Source organism: Chrysochloris asiatica, unplaced genomic scaffold (assembly GCF_000296735.1).
Source record: "Chrysochloris asiatica unplaced genomic scaffold, ChrAsi1.0 scaffold00304, whole genome shotgun sequence".
Taxonomy (NCBI): Eukaryota; Metazoa; Chordata; class Mammalia; order Afrosoricida; family Chrysochloridae; genus Chrysochloris; species Chrysochloris asiatica.
Window position 1 is genome coordinate 2,144,250 of NW_006408822.1, and position 18,708 is coordinate 2,162,957.

General features: G+C 43.1%; 1 protein-coding gene across 1 annotated transcript in view; it reads right to left on the reverse strand.

Moving 5' to 3' along the window:
• TGM3 (transglutaminase 3) overlaps nucleotides 1-18,230 on the reverse strand; it is a 38,351-nt gene extending 20,121 nt beyond the window's left edge. Inside the window, exons 1-6 of the mRNA XM_006874847.1 lie at nucleotides 18,074-18,230; nucleotides 17,535-17,762; nucleotides 16,621-16,739; nucleotides 15,115-15,243; nucleotides 9,916-10,093; nucleotides 9,699-9,834 (exon numbers count right to left, since the gene is read on the reverse strand). Of these exons, the coding sequence (XP_006874909.1) occupies nucleotides 9,699-9,834; nucleotides 9,916-10,093; nucleotides 15,115-15,243; nucleotides 16,621-16,739; nucleotides 17,535-17,762; nucleotides 18,074-18,230 (947 nt within the window). The remainder of the gene's footprint in view (nucleotides 1-9,698; nucleotides 9,835-9,915; nucleotides 10,094-15,114; nucleotides 15,244-16,620; nucleotides 16,740-17,534; nucleotides 17,763-18,073) is intronic.
• Nucleotides 18,231-18,708: the final 478 nt, after the last annotated feature.

The window sequence follows — 18,708 nt, forward strand, 5'->3', positions numbered from 1 at the left end:
AGAGAGAGAGAGAGAGAGTCCTGGTATGGTGCTGTAGGGTAAACACTGAACTGCAAGGTCAGTGGTTCAAACTTACCAGCCACTCCTTGGAAACCTACGTAGGATCGCTAATGAGTTGGGACTGATTTGACGATACTTAACAACAACATATACACACACACACACACAATGAATTCATTTGACTTTAAAAAATTATTCATGAAAAAAATCATAGAAAGTTGCTGCTGTTGTTGTTAAGAGCTGTCTAATCAATTCTGATTCGTAGACACCCTGTGTAGGGTTTCCAAGGAACAACTTGTAGGTTTGAACCACTGACCTTATGATTAGCAATCCAGTGCATATCCACAGTTACACACCAGTTAGTCACCAATAATTCCATTGTCTTAGGTAACCATTAAGAGTTTGGTGTATATATTGTATATATATGGACACATTTTGGTATATATGGATTAACTTTTAACATTATATATTTCTGTAATGTTTTCATTTTCCATAGTGAATATTTCTCATTACTTCTATAATTATAATATAAATAAATCTATTTTTGGATATATGTATTGTTCAAGTTCACCAGCTGCTCCTTAGGAACCTTATATAGGGTCACTGTGGGTTGGAAACGACTCAATGGCACACAACAACAACAATTGTTTAAATAATAACAATTAACATAGTTATAGTTTCTATGCTGGCATAGTTCAAACTGATTTACATACATTAACTCATTTATTTCTTACAATACCCCTATAAGATAGGAACAATTATTATCTTTATCTTAGGAATCTGGAAACTTAGGCAAAGAGAAGTTAAGAGGCTGGTACAAGAGATCAAGGAAATAAAATGGCAGAGTGGGATTTGAACACAGGAGACAGGTTCAAGAGACCATGCCTTTAAACTACCAAACTACATTGTCTCTTGAAATTTTTAGTTAGAGTATTGACATAGAAAGTTACCAAAAATTGCAAAACTAGACAATATAATTTCACCCCATTTGATTATTAGAACTCTTAAATACACATACATCTAATGTGTGTGACTATAAACAAAAAGAACTGTCTGGAAGGTTCTATCCCAAAAGATGATTAGTGTTTTTCTTTGGCAAGTCAGATTACTAATGAGTCTTCTTTGCTATTTTCGGATATGTCTAAATAAAATCAATAGATATTATTTTTATAACCAGGAAGAATTCTTTTTATTTTGTGTTTGGTCAGAGGTTTCCTGCAGGGATTGAATGAGATAGATGCATAGGAAAGAAGAGCTCTATGCTATACACGTGTCAGAAGAAGTCAGAAGACCCCAAAAGCACTAGTTATGTAAAATGGGACCCTGCTATACCCTTAGGGAACAAAGGAGATACAAAAATGTCCGTTTGAAAATAAGGCAGAAAGTGGTAAAGCCGTACGAAGGGAACAAAGAAATAAATACTAAACCAATGATAGGAGTGGGAAGAAATAACGTTCTAATTTACTGATTAAGGAATTATGTAATTGTTGTATGAGTCCATTTGAATTGAGCCAATTCGGACTCGTAGCAGCCCTGTATAGGGTTTCCAAGGAGTGGCTGGTGGGTTTAAACATCTGGCCTGTAGTTAGCAGTCCAGTGCTTATCCTACAGCACCACAGCAGGACTCCTAAGGAATCACGTTGTTGTTAAGTGCCACCAAGTTGGTTCTGACTCATAGAGAACCTATGTAGTTTTTCCGAGAAGCCGCTGATGAGTTTGAAACTTGCGGTTCAAATCGATCTTATGGTGAATGCTTATCCTACAGTATCACACCAGGACTCCTAAGGAATTATGTTGTTGTTAAGTACCTTTGAGTCGGTTCCAACTAACAATAACCCTGTATGGGGTTTCTGGGAGTCCTGGCTTGGTGCTGTGGGTTGGTGCACTGGACTGCAAAGTCAGTTTGATCTGCAAGGCTGGCGGTTCAAGCTCACCAGCTGCTCCTCAGAAACCCTAAACAGGATCGCTGTGGGTTGGAACCAACTTGACAGCACTTAACAACAACAATAACAACAATAGGGCTTCTGAGGAGCAGCTGGTGGGTTCAAACTGCCATCCTTGAGGTTCAAACTGACCTTGCAGTCTAACACTTATCCTACAGCGCCACACCAGAACTCCTAATTTTTCTGGGAAGGATCCCTGGTGGCACAGTGGTTAAGTGCTTGGCTGCAAGCTGGAAGGTCCAGAGTTTGAACCTGCCAGCATCTCTAGATTTGTAATCTGTTCTTGGAAGGCACACAGCTACAGCCGAGGCAAGCCTATGGGGAGTTCTACTCTGTTACGTAGGGTTGACTGAATCTGAATGCACTCCAGGGCACACAACAGCAACTTTTCTAGAGTTCCGGGGTGGTTCTAAGGGTTAACATGCTTGGCTGCTAACCTAAGTTTAGAATTTCGAATCCACCCAGAGGTGCCCTGGAATAAAATCCTGATGATCTACTTCCAAACAAGCAACCATGAGAACCCTGTGGTGCACAGTTCTACTTTGGCACACTTTGGTTCACCATGAGTTGGTGTGAAGCGTAAAGTGTAAAGTGGCTGGATTCCAAATAAAAGAGAATGGATTTGTTATCTGCTCTGGTTTGAATCCTCACCTTGCAAATAAGTATTAAAACAGCTGTTTATCAATTTTTAACCAACCTGCCCTGCCCTTAGAGTTTCTTCCAGAACAAAAGATGTGAGGCTTGATGTTCTTGCTTTTCTCATCCCTCCTGTCCTCTGCCTCCCACCTAGCACCATCCTGCCACACTCCGCCACCACCCCACCCCATACCTTCTCCTCAGTGAAGTCTAACCATCCTCAAAGACCCACTCAAAATGATCCCCCTGGATGTCTCCATAGATGCCTTTGTTTTACAATTACAGAACATTTCAAAATGTAAACAAAAGAGAATAAAAATTACCTGTAATCCCATTATCCACATTTGCTCAAATTCATATCATTATTAAGGAGCTCTGGTAGCGTAGTGGTTATGAATCGTACTGCTAACCTCACACTTAGCAGTTTGAAACTACCAGCTGTTCGCAGGAGAAAGATGAGGCTTTCTGCTCCCGTAAAAATTTGCAGCCTTGGAAACCCTGTGCAGGGTCGCTATGAGTCAGAACTGACTCCATAGCACTTAACAACAACAACATCATTATTGCTGAAGTATAGCATTTTGAGATGGTTTCCTATCCCATCTTGTCTCTATTAGTAGTTGTTCATAATATTGAAATCATACATTTGACAGGGTACACAACAGAGCATAATGCATAGATGCAGCCTATGTTTCCCCACACCTGGAAACCTGCCACTTTTGACTAAACGTTGTATTATGAATGCTTTCCCATGTCATTAAATCATCTTCAAAGACAGGATTTTCATTGTGTGGCCGAGCCATCATTTATCTCTTTCCCTACCATCACCTATTATATCTAACCTCCTCCCCTTTATGGATTCTAAATGATACTGCAGTGAGCATTCCTATGTATAAATCTTGGGCATATATATTATTATCCCCAAAGAGAGATTCCTAGAAATGGCATATCCTGGGTGAAAAGAAATGAACATTTTTAAAAACTCATGACTTCTATGACCATTGTCTTCCAGAAAGGTTTTAACCACCAGTTGCTGCCTTTTTGAGTGGGTTAAGAATGGTTAGACTTCACTGAGGAGAAGGCAGGTGGAGTGTGGCAGGATGGTGCTAGGTGGGAGGCAGAGGACGGGAGGGATGAGAGAAGCAAAAACATCAAGCTTCACATCTATTTTGCTCCTGGAATAAAATCCAGGAGGAAGGGCAGATGGGTTAAAAATTGATAAAGAGCTGTTTTAATACTTATTTGCAAGATGAGGATTTAAGACAGAGCAGATAACAAATGCTCTCATATTTGGAAGCCAGTCACTTCATGCATACTTTTGGGTGGTGTGTACCTTTCAAATGCCCAAGTGTGCTATTTGGGAGATTTGGACTGAGTGTTTGGTTGTGTGCAACGCTCTGTTCACCCCAGCTTTGGGCTTTGTTCTTATTTTGATGGATTCAGGAGTAGGAACTGAGGTGAAGTGCCTGCTGTCAGCCTCAGAACTACCTGTGTGTTCCTACCCCTCCTGTCTCCCTCCAGCCAAATGAACTCTAATGCAGTCTTTGAAGTTGATAAATGGCTTCTATAGAGATAGCAGCTGAGTTAAGTTTACCTTTGAATTCATCGTCAATTACCCAGGTGCTGCCAGTCCTTTTACTGGTAAACTCCTGCTTGTCCTACCTAACACAGTTTGGGTACTTCTTGTTAGCTGTTGACAAGGTGGCCTTGTATGGAGATCCCTCTTGCTATCCAGTCTGCTCCAGTACTGTCTCCACGATCAGTTGGGGATTAGATTGTTGTGATATATAGGGCTTTCATCCACTGGCTTTCAGAAGTAGAGCACCAGGCTTAATCTACCTTAGTCTAGAAGCTTCACTGAAACCCATTCAGCATCATAGCAACCTGCAGACTTCCACATGAGTGGCAGCTACACTTGAGGTATATATTGTTGTTAAGCGTCATCGAGTCGGTTCCGACTCATAGCAACCCTGCATAGGGTTTCTGAGGAGTGCTTGGTGGATTTGAACTGCCAACCTTGTTGTGGTTAGCAGTCCAGAGCCTATCCTACAGTGCCACACCAGGACTCTGAACTTGAGGTATATTGGCCAAGAATTGAACCTAGGTCTTGAGGAACACAGGAAACAAGAATTCTGCCACTGAACCATCACTGTCCCTAGTTCAGATACATCTTCTTGTTGTTGGTAAGTTCTGTCAAGTTGGTTTCAATTCACAGTGATCCTGTATAGGGTTTCTGAGGAGCAACTGGTGGATTTGAACTGCCGACTTTGCGGTTCAAATGGACACCGCAGTCAAGAGCTTATCCTACAGTGCCACACCAGGACTCCTCAGATACTACCTTCTCCAAAAAGTCTTTCCTGACATGCTGAACCACCCATGTGTGCTGCCCCTGAGATTTACCCCTTTGGTCCCATTATCGTCAGTCTGCTGAGTTTGACCAGCACCATTTCTGCATCTGGTTCCTCATAGTGCAGGGTCGGACACATGGCACATATCAGTCATGTTTGCTGAACCAAATTGTCCTGTGGCCGGGGCACTCTTGAAGGTTTGGTTTCCTTACTTTGAGAACTGGCTAAGTATTAGCAGAGGTGGCCAGAGGCTCAGGCTGAGCTGTAGGTACCACAGTTTTTTCCAGAATCACCCAACTTGACCTCCCTGACCACTGTTGTTAAGTCCCTTTGAGTCACTTCCGACTCATAGCTACCCTGTATGGGTTTTCCAAGAAGTTGTTAGTGGGTTTGAACCACAGACCTTGTAGTTAGCAGTCCAGTGCTTATCCTACAGCACCACACTGGGACTCCACAGGGCTGGGCAATCCCCACTGTCTTCTATTCTGGAGCTCTGTGAAGCCTGGAAGTGAAGAATCAGGTCTGCCACACTAGATTCTTGGGAATCAAGTCATGAATTAAGGAAATAAGCCAGAAATCTCAAGATAAAGAAAACCATTTCCAAACTGTTCCACATCATCAGGTTGCTGCTCAGTGGCTAAGTGGACCCTGGAGGGGTCTTTAGAGGGGTCTAGCATAAAAGAACTCCTGGTATGGCATGGTAGAATCAGCTCTGGACTTCGAACCACAAGGTTCGCAGTTCAAACCCACTAACTGCTCCTTGGAAACTCTATACAGGGTCACTATGAGTTGGAATTGACTCGATGGCAGTTAACAACAGAGTAAAAGAATCTTTCAGATGAAGCTCTCTCAGAACAGTCTGACTCTGAAAAAGTGAATGCTCAGGAGCCTTGCACCTCTTAGGCCAAACCATTGGCACAAGCAGAAGAGTTTAAAAGAAAATGTATCCTATTAGGTGCTGTGAGTGCAAATCAAAGAAAGGCCTAGTCTAGAGGCTCTTCATCTAGGCCTTCGTACAAGTATGCATATTTAAGTAGCTCAGTGTCTCTAGATTAGACCCTCTCGGGGCTCTGTTTCCTCATCTATAAAATGAGCAGGTCCCCATCTAAGATCTCATCCAGCCCTACTTCCCTTTGACTTAGTAAAGTCTGCTTGAAGGAAACCTGTGTTCTACTTCTACTGTGGACATTACATCACACTGTGACTTTGGGCAATTCATTTTTCACTGAGCCTCTGAGATACTGTTCAGTGATGGTTGTTTGCCTAAGTGTGAATCAAAGAGCTCCAGGTCTCCACTTGAATAGGTTCTCAAGGGATTCTTTTATCTAGGCCCTGAATGGGCTTCACCCAACCTAACCAGAGCGCTGGGGTCCAGCCAACCTATGCTGGGAAATCGCAAGCTTAAAAATTATCATATATTATTGTTGTTGTTGTTAAGTGTCATCGAGTCAATTCTGACTCATAGCGACCCTGTATAGGGTTTCCCAGGAGCAGCTGATAGTTTTGAACCGCCGACCTTGCAGTTCAAACCGACCTTGTGGTTCAGTGCTTCATCCCTCCCACCAGGATTTAAACATTAGTCAGTAATAATAATAGCATTCTCTGACCTCTCTATTACGCTTTATAGTTCACAGAGCTGCCCGGATTCAAATCCTAGCCCCACACCTTGGAGTTATGGGACTTTGGGTAAATTATTCTATCTTCCTGTGCCTTGGTTCCCTCGACTCTACACTAGGATGGTAATAATGGCGCTAGCCTTGTCATTTGTGAAGTGCACATGTAAGCACTTTGAACGGGACCTGACATACAGCAATTGCTCAATAGATTATTAGTTACTGCTGCTGTTACTATTAAGCACTTTCAGATTCTTGACCTCACTTGATTCTCACATTCCATTATTTCAGGCAAATCTGGGCAAGGTTATAAAGCTATGAACATTTGGAACATGCAATGGTTTTCTATCCAAACCCATTGGTTTCCTTACTTTGAGAATATAGTACTCAAATGTCCTAATAATAGTAATTTCACTCTAGGCAGAAACTGACTCTTGGTTTTAGGTCCCCCAAGGAGGGTAGTTTATATAAAGGGGTGATATGGCTCTCTTGGGAAGCAGTGTTCTCAAATAGTGGGGTGGGCTTAGGGTTTCATTAAATCAAAAAACATAAGCTGGTGAGAGACTTAAATGACCATCTAGTCTTGCATTTCACTGATGGAGAAACTCAGGACCAGAAAGGTGGAGTGACCAGCACCAGTCCAACAGCAGTAAGGCAGGGGAGCTGCAACTATGGCTCAGGGCTCCCTGTCTTCATACCGCTCTCATATCCGGTAGGGAATAGGGAGGGGAGTGAACACTGGTTCTCATTACTTTCTGAGAAAGGCTCAGAAAAAGTCTGTGGGGCTGGGATGATAAGGGGTGAAGGTGGATGGGGACCCTCAAGAACAAGCAAAGTTTCTGGGCCCAGCACCCTCCCATAGGGCCACAGGGCCACAGAAGCAGCAGTGGAACCACCCTGAATCTCTTCACTGCCCAGACTTGTCTCGGATGTTATCATTTTTAGAATGAATTATTAAGCTGAGGTGGGGTGGCAGCCTAAACTGGTAACCAAGAGATCTGGATTTTAATTTCACATTTAACTTAAAATCCCCACTGTCCCGTCTCCAGGAAGTCCCTTGAGGACACCTTCCCCGAGTTCCCACAGTACTTAGGGTGAATCTGAATCACACACCTTCCTGTGTGGCTAACTGGCCTCTACTAACGACGTGTCCCCTACCCCAATGGCACAATAAATGCTTTAGGTAGAAGGTACGAGTCTTAAGCTCTTCAATCTCCACACAGTGTCTGGTGTGTGGGAGAATCACAGAAAGGCTATACCAACAAGGACCCCAAAGAGTGCTCTTGTCCACTAAGACTCTCCTTTTGTCTGAAATGTTAAAAAAAAAAAAAAAAGGTAAGTCGGAAATGGCACTGCCCCAACAGCCAGCATAGGCTAGGATGGAATTCCAGATGCAACAACAAAAGAGAAAAATCAGGGCAAAAAAAGACAAAACCTCACCACAGAAGCAATGTCCTGAAAATGCCGTGTATGTACAGATCAGACAAGAAAGCCCTCAAATAAACTCTTGTTCCCCCATTAAGCCCTGGGATCCATGTGACCTTGGGTGAATTACATCATTTTTATTCCCTTCAGAGGACAGGGGATGCTTACTTTCCACAGTTCAGCTGTTGGTATAGAGTAGTTGTTTATTTGTTTTAAGTTTTTTCCCTTAAATTTTTTCCCTTGAATTTTATTCCATTTGTCATACTAAGTACATTTCAGAAAAGTTGGACCTACTAATTTCAGAAAAAACAAATAGTAAAGAATATTTTATATCAACTTTCTCAAAGTTAAGGAGACCCGGTGGTGTAATGTTAAGCACTTGGCTGTTAATTGAAAGGTTGGGCAGTTCAAATCCACCAGCTGCTCCATAGGAGAAAGATGTAACAGTCAGCTTTTGTTATAGCCTTGGAACTCTATGAAGAGTTCTACTCTGTCCTACAAAAGCACTGTGAGTTGGAATTTCCCTGATAGCAATGGGTATGGGTTGGGGATCTTAAAGGTGAACATCTGGAAATAAGGCACTAACTGCTATAAGGTTATCTAGTCACATTATATATATATATATATTGTTATGTGTGCAGTCTTTGAAATGGATGAAAACAAGAGATTATTGGCATTTGCATGCGATACTTTACACATATATGGACACACAGAGATTAGGGTTTACAGCCTCAGAAACCCTATACAGCGTTGTTATGAGATGGAACTGATTTGACAGCACACAGCCAACACCACAGAGATATCTATGTGTGTATGCAGATATAGATATAATTATTTTCAACTGCCAGATGGCAATAGCTTGGCATCTGGATAACCTTAAATAGCTGTAACAACATCTATTTTTATGTAATATACTGCTATTACCAGTTACAGGTATGTATCTCTAAGTTTTATGTAACCTACTTACAGTCATATTCTAAATTATGTGTGTACGTGTGTATGTGCATATAAACACACCTGGCATATTTATGGTTAGAAATCTATATGCTCAGTTGGATCTAAAGCATCTTAATTTCTGCTGGAATCCAGCATAACTTTCTAGCTTGTCATACTATCAACCAAGGAGCTTAGCAAGCATGCAGGATAAGAAAAAAATGTGATGCTTTAAAAAAAAGAAAAAAAACTTCCTTTAAGAAATTCTATAAGTTATATGTGATTCCTGAAATGAGATACTTTTCTGTTTCTTACTAGAAAATCAATCATTTCAACTTTTATCTTCTAAAGTCATATGGGGTCGGATGGTTCCTATAAATCCAAGGCAATTTTGCAGAGCCCCTGAGTCACAGCCTTCTCTGGTGACAGACCACTCAACTGACGGTAGGCTGGAGCAGACTCTGAGAAATGGTGTTTTGGGTCTTGCTACGAGTCCTGGTTTGCTGCTGTAGGATAAGCAATTGGCTTCAAGGTCAGTTTGAGCCACTAGGTCAGTGGTTCAAACTTACCAGCCACTCCTCGGAAACCCTATACAGGGTCGCTCTGAGTCAGACAGTTCTGACTCAATAGTACTTAATAACAACAACAACGTGTGTACTCAGCATTATCACCATCTCCATTCTAACCCATGTATTAACATGCTCCTTGTCTCCCAACTCCTGTTTGGAGCTGGGTCCCAGGAAAATGGGAAGGACACTGCTTAGATTGTGTGTTCCAGATTCAGGGAAGGGTCCAACACTCACCATACACTGTCACTGCCTTTGTCCAGGGGATTTCCCATGGGGTCATAGTACACATCCACACTGAGGTTTCGGTCTGTGTCATGAGCCGAGTTGAAGTTGGTGATCACTCGGGAGGGAATCCCAAGAGACCGCAACACTGCAACAAGACAAGGTCAGTCTGAGAATTTAACACTTTGCTGCCCTCTTACTCAATAAAGGAACTTCACACCCAAGGTACCTGTATTGAGGGTCCCAGCAAACACCCAGCACTGCCCAAAGCGCACGGGTTTGAAGTTAGATCTTTTCCATTCTTTGAGGATCTCCACACTGCCATTCCAGTTCCTTGGATCCAAGCCACCTGTATAGCTGCCACTCCAATTTCCAGCAAGGACACCATTGTCATCATTGCCATTAACCTAGACAGAAAGCCCCCAAATGCATCAGCCCACATCTTTCTCACAGAGAGTGACATGAGAGTTCAGAGGTCAATGTATTGAGTTTGTCTGTTTTTCTAGATAATTTGAGGATCATAATTGCAATAATATTATGGATGAACCAGGACTTTGGATGGCATAAATGGTTTGCACTGGTGGTTATGAGTTACACTGCTAACTGCAAGGTCATAAATTTGAATCTACCAGTCCCTCTGAGGGAGACAGATGAGGCTTTCTGCTCTTGTAAAGATTTACAGTCTTAGAAACCCAGTACAGGGTTGCTATGAGTTGGAACTGACCCAACGGCCCACAACCACCACCTAAAGGTTGGCAGTTTGAAAGTTTGATGATCTGCATTCATAAAGATTCTAGTTAAGAAAGTCCTGTGGAACAGTTCTACTTTGATCTACTCTGAGTCGCCATGAGTTGAAATTGACGTGATGACAATAGGTTTTGTTTTTATATGTAATGTACCAAGTGACTGCTGATTTAAAAGTGCTTTGACAAATGGTCCACGTTTGACTGCCTTCAGTCCCTCTGTCAATCCTGTGTAGCAGGTGCCTGTGGGAAACTGAGACTGCAGCTTGTCAGTGATGAGGTAGGACTGGAAATCCAGCTGGCAGAGGACTTCTTGTGAGAACTCATAGACTGTCACAGATATCTGACTTAATTGTCCAAGGTTTGGAAGTTTCTTTTGGAGCACTGGTCTGCTAAAACGATTACTTACACAACCAGCTTCTTGGAAAGAATAAAGATGGAGTATTGCTTTTCTTCATTTATACACTCATTCAACTTAGGGTATGGTTCTAGTGTAAGTAACACAACCATTGTTGTTGTTAAGTGCCATCGAGTTGGTTCCGACCCATAGCAACCCTGTATAGGGTTTCCAAGGAGCAGCTGGTGAGCTTGAACCGCTGACCTTGCAGTTCAAATGGCTTTGCAGTCTGATGCATTAACCCACTATGACACAGTGCAAAAGAGCACTAGATTAGGAGTCGAGAGACCTGAGTTCCATTACCTTTCAGAGATACATATTGAAATATTTACAAGGTGGAATGATGTACTGTCTGAAATTTATCAAATAATCTGCTAGAAGAGGCAGATAGAGCTGAAACAAGACTGACCCTGAATGGGTAATTGCTACATAGCAGGTGATTGGGACATAGGAGTTCATTATACCTTTCTCTCTAGTTCTGTGTATGTCTGAACACTTCCATATCAAAAGTTAAAAGGGAAACAGAAGGCGGAGCCTGCAATGCAAGTCTAATCTTGCCTCTTGTCAGCTAAGTGATCTTAGGCAAGTCAGTTCACCTCTCAGTACCTCTGTTCTTCATTCTCCAATTCAGGGAAGGTTAGAAAGAAAAGAATGCTAACCTTCTAAAGTGTCTTCTGTAAGTCAAGTGCTCAGCTAATGGAACTTTGAAATTTATGCTAACAGTACAATAGGCAAGATGGCCATCCCCACAGCCCCCAAGTCTGAGAAGCATGATTTTTTCTCCCTCTCTTTGGGGGAGGCAACTGGTTTGGTATTTCTATGTACTGAATGGTTTATGAATTTAAAAGTTCTTTGAGTAATGGGCCTTATTTGACTACCCTCCATGAGTATCAAGACTATGAGAAGAGGCTTGCCCCGGCCAGTCTAGCCTTCCTGGGATGACTTGCGCTGGGGTCACAGAACCGGGCAAGATGGGGCCTTCACTGAGAGGGCTGATAGTGCCGCCCCTTCCCCTCTCGTGAGTCACCGGTGCTGCAGCCACTGCGGTGGTAATCAGGAGGGTCATCTCTGGAGGAGCATTTCAAAGCCCTGCACAAGCCATAACTAGCTCAGGGCCCAGCCCAAGTGGGAGGTCTGGAGAGATGTGGGGAGGTGCAGCTGAGGAGACTGGCACCAAGATAAAGCAGTTTGTCCGGAGGGTGAGTGAGTCAGCAGCTGCAAGAGCCGGCAGCCTCACCCACTCTCAGAAGTCACCCCGCTTCACATCCCCCTGACTACTTTAACCCCTCCCAGGACACTGGGCTTTCAACCTATCTGGATTTTGAGGTTCATCTTAAGTCCTCCTTCCTCTACCTTCCGGGGTTGCACTAATGCTCACTCATGTCCTCTCTGCCTCCCACCTCCCTGGGACTATCCCACCCTTGTTATTGGTTGTTGGTTTCTGCCACTCATGGCGGACGGTCCACAATGGAATGAAACGATGCCTGCACCAAGCCCATGATTGGTTGTGGATCAGGCTATTGTGATCCACTGGATTTTTCATTGGCTGATTTTTACAGACGGACATCACCAAGCCTTTCTTGTAGTCTTCTTTAAACTGGAAGCTCTGTTGAAAGCATCAAAGCAATATACAAGCCTCCAAGGAGCTCTGGTAGCATAGTGGTTACGAATCAGGCTGCGAACCGCAAGGTCAGCAGTTGGAAACTACCAGCAGTTCCGCGGGAGAAAGATGAGGCTTTCTGCTCCCTTAAAGATTTACAGCCTCAGAAACCCTGAACAGGGTCACCACCACCACCACCACCACAACAACAGTGATAGGTGTAGTGGTTGCACAGGAAGTGCACTAGTAGGAATCCAGCCCAGGTCTCCCACATGGAAGATGGGAATTCTACCATTGACTCATGCCACCCCCACCCCATTCCTTTCCATCAGGGCCCAGTTTAAGACACATTCTGATTGTTGTTGTTGTTGTTGTCAAGGTATCAAATGACCTATTAAGCAAATCTATTGCACAAAATCTCTTTAAAGTGTTAAAGAGCAAAGATGTCAGTTTGAGGACTAAGGTGCACCTGACCCAAGCCATGGTATTTTTAATTACCTCATCTACATGTGAAAGTTGGACAGTGAATAAAGGAGACCAGAAAAGAACTGATACATTTGAGTTATGGTGTTAAAAAAGAATATTGAAAGTACCAGAGACTGCCAAAACAACAAATCCATCTGTGTTGGAAGAAGTACATCCAGAATGCTCCTTGGAAGCCAGGATGGCCAGACTTTGTCTCTCATACTTCAGACATATCAAGAAGGACCAGTCCCTGGAGAAGGATATCATGTTTGGTAAGTGGAGGCTCTGAGAAAAGTATGTAAGAGTAAGATCCTCCAACGAGATGGATTAGCACAGTGGCAGCTGCAATGGACTCAAACATAGCAACGATTGTGAGGTTGGTGCAGGACTGGGCAGTGTCTTGTTTTGCTGTGCTAGGTCACTGTGAGTTGGTACTGACTCAATGGCACCTAAAAACAACAACATCAAGTTGGTTCCGACTCACAGTGACCTTGTATAAGGTTTCTAAGAGAGGCTGGTGGACTTGAACTGCCCATCTTGTGGTCCGCAGTCTAATGCTTCTAAAGGTTGTCCGCATTTCTAACAATATAACTAATTCGCTAGCTTAGAATTGTTCTGACTCCAAAGTAAAGAGACCAAGAAATGCCTAGTTCATTAATTGGTTGCTTACCTTATTTTAATAGAAAAAAAAAATTTTTTTTGAGCATGCTTGAGTAATTCTTTAGTTTAAATGGGTTAAAGTTCAATATCTCTCCTACAGTTTACATTTTTAACTTGTAACTTTGTAACAGGTTGGCTTCTATTTGGAGACTTTCTGGTAGCCCTCTTGTCTCTGCACACTTGAATACAGAGCGATGGGCTGTTCTGGGGACTTTTTATGACAGCTCGAGGCCTGCCTCTGGTTTTCTGAGCTTTGGTTTCCCATCTAGATAAAGAGCAGCCTGGCCTGGTGCCCTCCCATCTTGACTTTCAGTTCTGTGGAGGAGATAGAGCAATACTGTGGATCTCTAGGGACTTGCCACATTTCCCAGGAGGCCCAGCAATGCAGTGGGTCTCAACTTTCTTTCCTCCTATCCCAGGGAGTACCAAAGACAAGTTCTCCTTATCATGTGAGAAAGGCTTCCCAATACAGTGGAAAGGGCACGGGCATTAGAAGCTGGCAAACCTGTGTCCTGTTCTCCTGCGGACACTTGTTCCCTATGCACATCAGGCATGCCTTTGAATTTAGAGCAGGTTCACGCTCCATGTTTGCATGGAGTGTCTGATAGCAGCTTCCAACTCTATTTTTTAAGGAATCCTTAGATGCTGCAAACAGTTAACGTGTGTGGCTACGAACTAAAAGGTTGGAGGTTCAAATCCACCTAGAGATGCCTTGGAAGAAAAGACCTGGAAATCAACTTCCAAAAAAAGTCAGCATTTGAAAACCGTATGTACACATGCAACTGTCAAATGGTGCAACCACTGTGGAAAACGATATGGCACTTTCTCAAATAGTAGGAAATAGAAGTTATGAACCAGCAACCTCTCTACTGGGTATATGTCCTCCAGAAACAAGAGCTGTGCCACAACTAGCTCTCTGCAAACCCGTGTTCATTGCAACACTATTCACAATAGCAAAAAGATGGCAGTAACAGAAATGACCATCAATAGAAGAAGGGTTAAAGAAACTTTGGTATATACACAGAGTGGACTATTACATAATGTTGAAGAATAACGAATCTTCAAAACACCCTGCAACATGGGTGAACCTGGAGGACATTATGCTGAGCAAATTTAGTCAATCTTAAAAGGACAAATATTGTATGAGATCACTGTTCTAAAAAAAGTTAAGAAAATATTTTCTTGCTAAATGAGCCATTCACAATGGTTACAGGGTGGGTGGAGGGTGGAGGAGGGAGAAAAATAAAGTGATTAGAGGTGAATACTGTTAACTGATGGAACATGGAGTGGATTGCAATCTTTGTAATGACATGAAGTGTATAATTTGTTGATTGTGGAACTGATTACTGGTTCTGTCAACCTTCACTCAATTTATAACAAAAAGTTACAAAACAAGCAAACAAAAGCCTATGGAGTATAGTTCTACTCTGCGTGAGTCAAAACGGATTCCATGGCAGCTGGTGGTAGTAGAGGTGGTATTTTGTGAGAAGGCTTCAATGAGATAAAGTGTGTAAAGAATACTTAACCCATAGTTGGTGTTGAGTGAACTTTCCTATTACTCACCATTGCACTCAGCACACGGCCAACATATTTGGGGTCATTTCTGCGGGCCACATCAGTAGCAGCGTCACGGCGGAAATTCAGACTTCTATCAAGGACTGTGAGGCAAATGTTCAAAATATCCTGCTCAAACTATTAAAAATGAGATCCAGTGTTAGAATGAGAGAAATGGCAAGTGGTCTAGGCTAATCGAGAGGCCCTGGTGAGAATCACAGGGACTCTCCTGGTTGGTTCTCCCACCGTTTGGTCTCCATAACTGACTACAGCAACCAAACAGCAGCCACCATGCCCAACCATCAGCCCCGTGTGCTCATCTGGAGCTTTGTGGATACACAAGGCTCTGTGCTGACCCCCTAAAGTGAACAGAAGGGAGTACTTTCCTCCCTACCACAGACTCTGAGCAAATCTGGGTCTCAGTTTCCCTATCTGTAAAATGAGGGCTTGGGTCACACTGATACCAAACTTTCCTTCTGGCTCTGACAATCTGTAACCTTGAGCACATTATTTAGACTCCTGGGGATGAGTTATAAAATAATCCTGCTTAAGAGGCATTTGAAACCATTTTCACAAAACAGAGCTTTTATTTTAAATCAGTGTTTCTCAAACTGAGGTCTAATCTCGGAAGGTTAATCTCCCTCTTGTCTTAGGTTCTTTGCATTTTCTGATTCTTCTATGGAATGCTTTTCCTTTAAGATATTTCTATGGGCTCCTTTTTTACCTCCTTTGGGTCTCTGCTTAAATGTCTTTTCGTAAGAGAGGTCTTCCCTGACCACTCTATCAAAACTAGGTCCCCTTTCATCCCTAGGTGTACTCTTAATCTACTTATTTTTTCTTCCTTCAAGTGACATTTGACACATATTGAAAAGGTAATAAAAGAGTTGGTCTGGCTGACCACAAGTTAAGGTCTGGAGAAGGGCAGTGCATGCACCTATCCATTCCTCCTGGCTACCCAGGGCTCTTCGTCTGAATGCCTGCCTTTGTCTGCTGGGGAACAGAAGCAGTATAAGGAATCCCTGAATGTTTTCTGAACTGAGCAAGCCAGGGAAACTCAGATGAAGTCTGGGGTAATAAAGACCAAGAGGCAAAGGCTTTGAAAGCTCTTTTGCACATAACCAGAAAGTTTCACCACACTTTTATGTAGGATGAAAATAGAAACGAAATCTACTTTCATTCTGTTCTGAGTGCCTCTACTGGGCCTTGTGTTTATTTGTGTACCATGGTGCCAATTATACTATACTGTACTGGTTCAGTTGTAAGTCTGTCTTGCCCACGACATGGTCAGCTCCTTAAAGACAGCAATTTTGTTTTATTCTTCTCTTTATTATCATTAGTATGCAGCCTGGGCCCTGGCACATAATAGGTGGTCAATAAATGTCTTCTGAAGGAACAAATGAATAGAAGGACAGACAGAGAAGCAGGTGAGGAACTTTCTGCCTGTCTATGGGGCCAACTGCAAAGCTCCTTGAGTAACAGAGACATGTATCCCAGCTTCTTTTAACCCCCTTTTACCTGTCCAAAGTTCCAGCCAACCATGCCAATGCGATTTGTGCTTCCCACATAGATGATACCAGCATCTTGCTGAACGTATTCCTCTCTCTCAGCAGCGTTACTCATAAAGACACCATCGGCTGTTTGACACACAAATCAGGTAAGAGGGGCTAGAGTCCTTCACAGCCCTAGCTACATCAGTCCTTCTCCCATTCCTGCCAGTCCTGTGGTCTGAGCTGGGGTTGGAGAAAGCCCCACTTGCAGCCCTTCCCTCAACCTCCATCTTGGATTGTAACACTGGGCTGGACTATTGCGACCCAGCTGTGGGAGTGCAGAGCTGGAAAGAGAAGCTGGGATGACCTGAGTATCTGAAAATGAGATCTCAGGGCTGAAAAGCTTGTTCATTACAGATGTTCCTTCAGGCAGGAAGCAATCGACATGCACAGAATTGTACTGAGGTGGTTGACTTTCATACCATACCATGCTATGCCTTTAGTTTGGAGTCCTATTGTGGTGCTATAGGATAAGCACTGGACTGCTAAGTACAAGGTTCATGGTTCAAATCCACCAATCATTCATCAGAAACCCTATACAGGGTAACTGTGAGCCAGAACTGACTCAACAGCACAGAACAACAACATGCCTTTTATTAGAGCTCATAAGATCTTCACAACAGCCCGACAGGAGACAACAGAAAATTCACTGAATGGTGAGAAGTCTGAGGCTTCTCTTGGTAGACAGTGACCAAGCTGGTTGGCAGCAGATCTGGGACTCTAATTCATGTCTTTTGATTCTAGCTTCTGTACTCTTTACACAACCCACAAATTTTCCCTAATCAGCCCTGAAACAGGGCAAGTCACCCCTCCACATACACACTTCCTTTTCATGAGATCTGCTTAGTTGGTGGCTGAGAGTGTGGTTGGTTATATGCCTACCTTGCAGCCAAGGGTTAAAAAGGAGTACGAATGTCCCAAGATTCATAGAGAAGGTGGAGCTCTGAACGTTCATTGTGTAGCGTCCTATGGGTGCATTGGCAGGACTGGACATTGTGATGGTCAGAGTGTTGTTTTGGTTGCCCTGGAGCGCTGCACTCCAACTGTTGCTTATTCCATTGGAGAGTGGAAACACGGCCCTCGTCCTGGCAGACTCTGAGGGGTAAGGTCCTGTCAAAGGAGATGGAGAACCATGGAAACTAGAGAGTAGTGGCCAGATTGTGGAGACAGATCAGGATCCAATACAACCTGTAGGAAATGTCATCCAATGAGCACCACATAAATCACAGTAATCAGCTTAAAGGACCATTGCATCCCTCATGATTTCAAGATAATGACTCTTCAGCAACTTTCCCAAAGTCACACTGAGCCAAAAAGGCAGAGCTGAGCTGGAGCCCAAGACTCAATGACCTGTGTGTTACTACCACCAGCTGTATACACATCCCAAGAGCTACCCAGGTATCAGGTGGGTGTGCAGGTACCTGTGGAGACTTCAAACGCCAGATTTTGTTCAGAACCCACATTTCCATTGAAGGTCAATGAGATATTGAAGGGTTGGCCTCTCCTCAAGATCAGTTCTGGGGTGTAGAACTTGTCTGTGTGATGCATCTGCCGGTTGGAGGACACGTTCCAGTTCATAGATGTTGGTTCTAAAGTTAAGAAACAGAAAGGAAGATCTAAAGTCTTGGGGGTTAAGAAATTGTGGCATGGGAAAAGGACATGGACTGCTAAAGGAACATCTTTGGAGGAAGAAGTATTCAGGTAAGAGTTAAACATGTAATGTGGAGCGATGGAGCAGCTGGAGACTTTAGATCCAGAGAGGGAGAGCGACTGTGTGCTGAAGACCTGGAGGGTACAGGGGAAGGATTGCATGGAGGGGATTTTAACCATGGCAATGAGACAATATATGATAGAATGAATGTAAAATTAATGTTCTCCCATGTAAACTATCACATAATTCACAATAAAACATTTAAGAAAAAAAAAAAAAAAAGAGTTAAACATGTGGTAGGAATTACATGAAAAACCTTATTGTCACATAGGAAGAACTTCGCAACCTGTTTCCATTAGATCTTTCCAGGCTTAAATCTACTAATTCTCATAACCTAAGTGTACA